Consider the following 8,523-nt stretch of genomic DNA (forward strand, 5'->3'; position numbering starts at 1 on the left):
TTGAATCCCCGGAGCCCATGTAAAGCCAGACACAGTAGCACATGTCTAGGCTCCTGGTGCCACAGCAAGATGAGAGCAGGAGACGGGCTCTCTGGACATACATCACCTCACAGAGACTTTGTCACACCTGAGTGAGCTTCAGGGCCCACGTGGTAGAGAGAGCCAAGCCTACATGTTGTCCCCTGACCCTCACTTACGCACTATGGCATGCTGAGGAATGCCTAGCCTCTGATGGGTTACAAAGAGGATGTCAGCCTGTCATGGTGACTCACACCTGTAATCTCAGCACCGGGGCAGCCTCTTGGGCAGGAGGGTCACATTTGAGGCTAAGCTAGACTCAAAAATTGTCTATTTTTTTAATTATTTTTATTTTATTGATATTTTACCTGTATGTATGTGTGAGGGGGCTGGATCCTGGAGTCACAGACACTTGTGAGCTGGGAATTTAACCCTGTGGGTGCTGGGAATTGAACCCAGGTCCCCTCCAAGAACAGTCAGTGTTCTTAACTGCTGAGCCATCTCTCCAAAAATCATCTGTTTTTATTAGTACATTTATTTATTTATCATGTGTGTGATGGTCAGAACCAACTCGTAGGGTTGGTTGACCCTTTCCTACCACATGGGTCCTATGGCCTGAACTGGGGTTACCAAGCTTGGCAGCAAGCAACTTTGCTTACCCAAGAATTTAAAAAATAAGTGAATTCCTCAGTAAACTCAAAATGGTCTCAAAATCAGAGATGTAACAAAACTGAGCCAGTCTCTCTAACAGTTAAAGGACTAAAAGATACAGGCATCTTCTGGAAGGTGGATGTTTTCACAGTAAGATGAAGAAATTACTGCTTTTGACTCTATTCTCTTTTCTTGCATAGCCATCCAACTCTCTTTAATCTCTCCTAAAAATAAATGATATAAGTTGTTAATGGAAAGGGGATTTTGATAACTTAAGTAATTTTATTATATCATGCTCTAAATTTTCCTAGTGAAGCAGAACACCAGGTTTTAAGTTAAAATTTAAGCTTGATGAAATAAATACCAGGATTCGAGGCTTACTCTCTTGACAAGAATGCTCATCTGTAACAATTTTCAGTTAAGAACTGAATCCAGAAAGCCCGGTTACTGGTGGCTTTAGGTAGGTCGTCGTAGCAGACTGATTTCCCATCAGATGGCCCCTGAAGACCCAAGGAAAGGGTAAATCCTGCCTCTCCTTGGGTAGGCTCAGTTCATCTTCTAGCTTACCCTTTTCACAATAAATTTGTAATATTATTTAATAAAATTGAAAGTGGCCAAACTATCTCTGAGACCACGGAGAAAATGAAGTTGGTAAGATAAGAGTCGGTGAATGTGAGGCTGTCTGATGTCCAGATGTTAACCTTGACCACACTTGTACAATGGCAGTTCCATGGAGTACTTTGTGTGTGCACAAACATTGTGATAAGAGCCTTAAAATATACTTAAGAGGTACTCTTCAATGTATACCATAGAAAGTTGAAAGTGTGTAATTAGTTCAGAGTCACACACAAAGGTACAGAGCTGAAATTTAAATATAAATGTATCTTAATTCAAAAACCAATACTAAGAATTTTTTACTTGAATTGTTTATATACATGATGTATATGGGGTGTGTGTGTGTGTGTGTGTGTAGGTCAGAGGACACTTGTATGTGGAAGTCAGGACAAACGTGACGTTGGTTCTCGTTTTCTCTTTTGTGTGAGTCCTGGGGATGAAAGTCATGTCATCAGGCTTGTCTAGCAAGTGCCTTTGTCAGCTGAACCGTCTTGCAGGCCTGGTTTAAGAACACTTAAAAAGATCTGTCCTGGAAGAAATACTACCTCTAATGACAGGTGTCTGCCCTGTGACCACCTGTTCTCCCTCTGTCTGGTGAACTTTAAGAAAGATAGAGCAGGCAGAGCACTCCCTGTGCCCTGCCTTTCTGAGAACAGAGGAGGACTCTGTTTCATAACTAAACACTGCATCTTCAGAATTCTGTGAGCACCCTTTCTGCTTGAAATGGAAAGAACAGCTTTAGTACATTTTCTCTTTAGAAAGACATTCCTCTCAATAAAACTGAAGCATACATAATAAGTGGGATAATTCAGGTTTTTAAAAAAGTGTTTTACTACATGTAACTTTTTTTTTTTAGTCTGATGACAGTAAAACTTCTGTGAGAGATCGATTTAATGCAAGACAGTTCATGTCCTGGTTACAAGATGTGGATGATAAGTTTGACAAACTAAAGGTGGGTATGTTTACGTGGCAGTTGTAACTGTTCGTGCAGGTTCTGATGGATCCAGACTAGCTTTGAACTTGATTTGGAGTTCAGCTCCTACTGCCCCCTCTGGAGGCCGGGAGTATAGGCATGCACCACCAAGTTGGTTGTATGTGGTGCTAGAGATTGACCTCGAGTGTTTGCCAAGCCAGTACTCTACCTGCTGAGCTGCCTCCCTTTAGACCAGGTTAAATGGATGTTTCCCTTGGGACTGGAGCAGTGGCTCAGCAGTTAAGAGCACTTACTACTCTTATAGGGGACCAAGGATCTATTCCCAGCACCCCCAGTATCTCACAAGATCTGTAACTCTAGGGAATCCAATGCCCTCTTTTGGCTTCTGGCCTCTACAGGCACTAGGCATGCATGTGGTACATATACATACATGCAGACAAAACACCCATACACAGTAAATTAATTAATTAAATTAATGTTTCCCTGTCCTTAGAAATCACCAATAAGTGAGAAATAATTAGAAAAAGAAACATTGATGATGAGTATTCACTGTGAACTACACTTGGAAAATAGGAAATAAAACCCACAAACCGGTTCTAAGAACTAATGTAGAGCTGGAGAGACGGCTCAGTGGCAGAGTGCGTACCGTTTTTGGAGAAGACTTAAATTCAGTTCTCACTTCCGTATTAGTTGACTCACAAGCACCTGTAAGTCCAGCTTCAGGGGGATCTGATGCCTCTGGCCTCCAAAGGCTCCTTCTCACCTGCACGTAGCCACACAAGGACACTTACACACTTTTAAGAAAAGAGCTACTGGGCCAGAGAAGTGGCTCAGCAGTTAAGAGCACTGGCTGCCCTGCCAGAGGACCCAGGCTCAATTCCCAGCACCCACATTCATAGCTCACAACAGTCTGTAACTCCAGTTTCAGGGGATCTGAGTCCCTCACACAGGCATACATGCAGACCAGACACAAACACACATAGAAGTTAAATGAATGAATAAATAAATGAAAATTACTTCAAAGAAAGAAGTACTGTTACATAAATATCAAAGTGCCACAGGAACAGTAGTTTTGTGTATCTTTGTACTCATTGTCCGATATACCTGTCTAGTTATAGCTCTAACGTAAGACTAGAATGATAAATGTCGTTTGCATGCTCGCACACTTGTAGCCCTAGCCTTTGGGACACTAGGAAGGGAGGTTTCTCACCTAGACCACCTAGCAAGATCTTGCTGCCCTTCCTCCATGATTGACTTGACACTTGAAAGCATTTCTGTCAATATTTTAGAATTCTTTGGATAATTCGAAATCTTATGATTTTAAAGAATAATAGCAAGCCCAAAGTGAAACAGGAGAATGAAGTGGCAGACCCAGAAGTAGGGACACGGTGGTGTGACGGAGGACAGAAGATTCTTTGTAATGTGAACTGTTCCTACCCCTCGTGTGTCTGTCTTGATCCTAACAAAACTGGATTAATCAGCTTTTCTCTTCTTTTAAATAGACCTGTCTTTTAATGAGGCAGCAACACGAAGCTGCAGCTTTAAATGCCGTCCAGAGACTAGAATGGCAGCTCAAACTCCAGGAACTCGACCCTGCCACCTACAAGTCTATCAGTATTTATGAGATCCAGGAGTTTTATGTTCCCCTTGTTGATGTTAATGATGATTTTGAATTGACTCCTATATAGCAGTTGGTACTTGCCTGGGTATCATCCTAAACTAACGATACAAGAGTTATACTGTGGAATACTGCCTTTTAAGAAAAACCCTGATAATACGCCTTTACAGTTGTTAGTGAAGTTAACTAAAGTTGGTTATGTAGTGAACACTGTCATTTTATAAAAATAAAGAAAAATATTTTGGATCTTAGGTCCAAATACAGTTTCTAGCAGAAAACTATTATTTATATTCATCAAAGGTAACTATTGCATTAGAAAATGTTGGCAAGCTGAGTAGATCTTTAAAAAGTTGAGAAAGCCTGTTAACAGCGCTGGAAGTTGTTAGCACTCCAAGTAACAAGATAACCAACCACAAGTACTCAGATCTCTTGCGGGTTTTATTAAAAGTACATGAGTAAACACAAAGATCCAATTCCTACCAAATAGTTTCTAATGCAGAAGAAAAATCTTGGCACAAAATTCCTCAGTTTATTTTATCTGTAAATTAATTGTACAGTTTTCTTTTTTGAAAGTTTTAATATTGTCTTCCTTTTTAATAACTTATTTTATACATATTGTACATCTTGTAATTAATGGTCAATGTATACAAGGGACTGGCCCTCAAAACTGTACACAGAGATGACTGTAAAACTGTCTGTTCGTTGGACCAAAGTTGTCGTTGTGGAGTGTCATAGCAGTGTGTTCAAATAGTGAACCTTTGACTAGGCATGCATGGGTTTGAGCTAGCTTGTGTCCATCCCATAACTGTCAAGATGGTGGCTTAGTTGTGTCGCATGCTTTCTATAATTTAACTCTTTCTGTAACTGACGCCTGAGACAGTGTGAGACTTCTCATCCCAGTTTCCTGCAAGAAAACCGGGGACTTTGTGTGGGGGGCACACTGATCAGAATGTCATCAGAGAAGCAGGAGCTCTCCTCCGACTCACTGGAGAACAACAACCAATGCCTTTGAATGGAAATTCTGAAATTGTAAATGTCTATTTTAATACTCAACTATGAAAGAATCTGTGAATATATGTAAATATGTTTAATAAATTTTATTGGTCATGTTAAATCATTGTAAACTTTCTTACATTGCTTAAATTTAATCTTTTAAGCTTAATAGCCTTTGCACTTTTAAAATAACAATTGAATGCTCAGATCAAAATAAGATACTTCGTAGTCAAAATAAATAAAAGACTTAGGAATATTCCAGCCCTTGAAATGTTCATGAAGATTTTATTAATATGTTGTATTTTTCCTTGTATCAAGATGCAAAATGTGTAATTTGCAAATTTTCATAATTGAAATAAGATTTGGTATGCTTTTTATAGTAAAATAATGAGCAATATACTTAGAACAATTTCTCCTATGATGTGATGTAGATTAGATATTCAGGAAAACTTTAGATAAAACCTGCTGCTGAAATTGTGAAACATTTGGAAAGGAAAATTAGATTAATCTAAAATCATCATAAATAGGATAAATATTTATGAACCCTGCCTTGAATTATGAAATAATACCAGATATTTCCTATTTTGATAGGAAAAGTTAAAAAAAAATACGAATTAAATGATTTAAATTCAGCTCACAAGTTGGAAATCCCAGCTAGTAAAAGAAAATATTGGGTTTTCAGTGCAAAGGTACATATTAAGCTTAGGGATTTTTGAATTTTTACATCAATTTATATTTTCATTCTTACTGTACTGGCATGCGCAATAAAGCAGCACATGTGAAAAATACACAGTGCGAGGATTAGTAAAGGTTGGACGTAGTTTTTCTTAGAAATTTAGATGAAAGACTTTGGCCTTTTCATTGAATAAATGGGGCCAGAAAGGCAGGGTAGACTGAAGCACTGGTTTTTGTTGAAGTTGTGTTTATTAAGGCTGGGAACATTGGAAGCTAATTTATAAAAGCAATACTTTTTAATACAAAAACAACTTAATGCAAAGTTTGTTTATTCTTTATCCTAGAAAGGAAATTTGTTGAGCTCATGTGGCAAATAACAAAAATTAAACAGGATTATGAAACATTCAAGAGAGCAAGAGAAAAGTCAATCTGTAGAGCGCTTTGTTCTGATGGCTCAGCTGTTGGGGGAGGGGGGCAGTGGTACTGACCAAACAGAATGAGCTGTTGGGGGAGGGGGGGAGAAAAAAAGAAAACAGCTTCTTGTAAGCAGGACCCTGCAGGTGCAGCCCTCAGTCAGCCCAGCTTTCTAGTCCTGCCCACAGTGCTCACTCTTCATGGTAGCTCAAACAGCTGGAGCCTCTGCCACAGTTCTGCTACTAATGCACTTCCTCTGCACGCCACCGCCATCGGGATAGCTAAGTTACTTCGCCTCATAGGAACTGCGTGAGTTAGTACATAGTTAGAACTCTCGATGTTAGAGACTTTCTGAAGGTCTAAAATACTGGAGGAAAAAATCTCAGAATGGAGTATAGGCCTAAAAAGATTTGGGTTCTCAAAGACAAATAAGGATGCTGAATTTAATCAGTGATTCTTTTTAAACTATTGAACATCATGAACAAGATATTAAATTGTACCTAAGGATTTGTATTTCTTTAAGTCTTGTTCTAAATCATATCTGTTTAATAAATGACTAGTTAATATTTGTGCATGTTATTTAATAAAGAGTTATATTTTTATAGAAAAAAAATAAGAGTGAAATGTGTGCTAAGTGTTTTTTACTTACTGTTCCACTCCTGTATAATTAAGTGAAACACCAGTGTTTACTTGGGCCTCCAGCAAGGTTGCAGAAATACTCACCTTGTGGAAACAATCCCTTTCAAATCAACTGAGTAAGGAGAGGCTCACAAATGAATTGTAAGCAGGAGGCACGCTGCACAGTTCCCAAAGCCCCATGCACCTCGTTTGAGTGGCCCTCGGCATTCTAGTGGTCTAGGAAACAAGGCAGGGTGAAATAGTTTCCTCTCTCTTTCAAAAGGTTAGCAATGTCTTTAACTCTACCTCTACTGCTCTGGCATATAAATTCCCAAAATTTTACACAAAGGCTATTGACTAGTTAAAGGAAGCATTTCACCATTAAAAAACAAACAGCAACAAAAAAAACCAACTTTTTTTTTCACTAGGCAGATGGTTCATGCCTGTGATCCCAGCATTTGGGAGACAGAGAGTTCAATGCCAGATTGGACCGTTAATGATACCCTGTCTCAAAACAACAATAAAATCCACAAATGTTTCAAACACTTAAGGCAAGAAGTCAAAAAATAATAGTCTTTGGAGATGTGTGTGAAGTTCAATGGTTAAAACTTCCTTTTGAGACAGGGTCTCACCATGTAGCCTTGGCCAGCCTGGTACTTGCTATGTAGACTGTGCTAACCTCACACTCAGAAATCCACCTCCCTCTGCCTCCCAAGTGCCAGGATTAAAGATGTGCACCACCACACCCAGCTGAAGTTTCTTGTAATTCATTATCTTGGAACTCTTGTAGTACGTAAGAGGGAATTTAAGACCCCATAGAAATAGTCACCAGAATTCATTCAATCATGAAAACTGGGGTTCATAAAAGAAACTCAGCCATATAAAGTAAACAATCATATTAATTCAAACTGTTCTAACTAGAGAATTGTAAGTATTAGCACAAAAGTAGCAAGTACAGCTGGAAGACTGGCCAGGTTTCTCCTGTGAGTAAATGTATACAGTATTGACAGTAATTAATTTTTGATCATGAGACATACTTCCATCAGAGGAAATTATGTGAAGGTTTTTATCCTAAGTTAGGCAGTCTCTGCTCACATTAGGAATCGGTGTTCTTACATGCAAACCTAGGAAAGCACATTTGTCTTATTTAAGTACATTTTTAAAAAGTGGTTACTTTATCCAAATCTTCAACTAGCACCAGATAAAAAGCCTTTATGTAGCCAACTCCCCCTCGCTCTTTAGAACAATGTTACACACCGAGGACAGGTTCACAGATTAATAGTCATCACTTGTCATCCCTCATTCAGTGTTACGTTTGTTAGTAGTTTTTAAAAGATGGTTCTGCTTTAGATCCAAGTTTTTAAACAATCCAGACCTAAGTAAGCCGTTTGATAGCTCCTTGTTACAAGTACCCAAATCAACACAAAGTTTTCATCACCCCAGAGAGTCCCTCATGCCTCAGTCCATGCTGTTTCCCCAAGAGGCAACCAGTGGGCTGCCTGCCTTCACTCTGTGTTAGTCCCACCTAGTCTCAAACTTTGTGGAAGTGAACTCATGTAGCATATACCTGTGTCTGCCTTCCTTCTTAAGCAGATTTTGGAATTCATATGTGTTTCGTATATCAGTAACAAGTAGTAATTTTTACCGAGTAGTGTAATTGTACAAATGTGTTCTCGTGTTCTTAGTGTTCGGATTGTTTACAGTTGGGATATTGTGAATAAACCTATGGACATGGAAACCTTCACTGTGGATCTTTTTTTTTTTTCTCTCTCTCTCTCTCTCTTAGGTATTTACTGTCGAGAAGAATTTTGCCACAGCTCAGGTTACTGTTCATCTGTATTAGAAAATGACATTCCTCCAAAATGAATGCACCATTTATACCATACAGCCCTGTGTGAAAGTTGAGTTGCTCTGAAACCTGATACATGGTGTTACTGGGTCTAGTACCCATGATGCCCTGGGTTTCCTTCCAGCACTGGAGGGTGAG

General features: G+C 39.1%; 1 protein-coding gene across 6 annotated transcripts in view; it reads left to right on the top strand.

The window, feature by feature from the left end:
- The window catches only part of Ankrd12 (ankyrin repeat domain 12), a 105,153-nt gene extending 96,873 nt beyond the window's left edge, over nt 1-8,280 (top strand). For all 6 annotated transcript variants that reach the window (XM_052750203.1, XM_052750206.1, XM_052750204.1 and 3 more), the window contains 2 exons: nt 2,141-2,236; nt 3,721-8,280. In XM_052750203.1, coding sequence (XP_052606163.1) covers nt 2,141-2,236; nt 3,721-3,906 — 282 coding nt within the window. In that variant the 3' untranslated portion in view covers nt 3,907-8,280. The remainder of the gene's footprint in view (nt 1-2,140; nt 2,237-3,720) is intronic.
- Nucleotides 8,281-8,523: the final 243 nt, after the last annotated feature.

The sequence above is a fragment of the Peromyscus californicus genome, unplaced genomic scaffold (assembly GCF_007827085.1).
Source record: "Peromyscus californicus insignis strain IS unplaced genomic scaffold, ASM782708v3 Scaffold_21__1_contigs__length_65335640, whole genome shotgun sequence".
Lineage (NCBI taxonomy): Eukaryota > Metazoa > Chordata > Mammalia > Rodentia > Cricetidae > Peromyscus > Peromyscus californicus.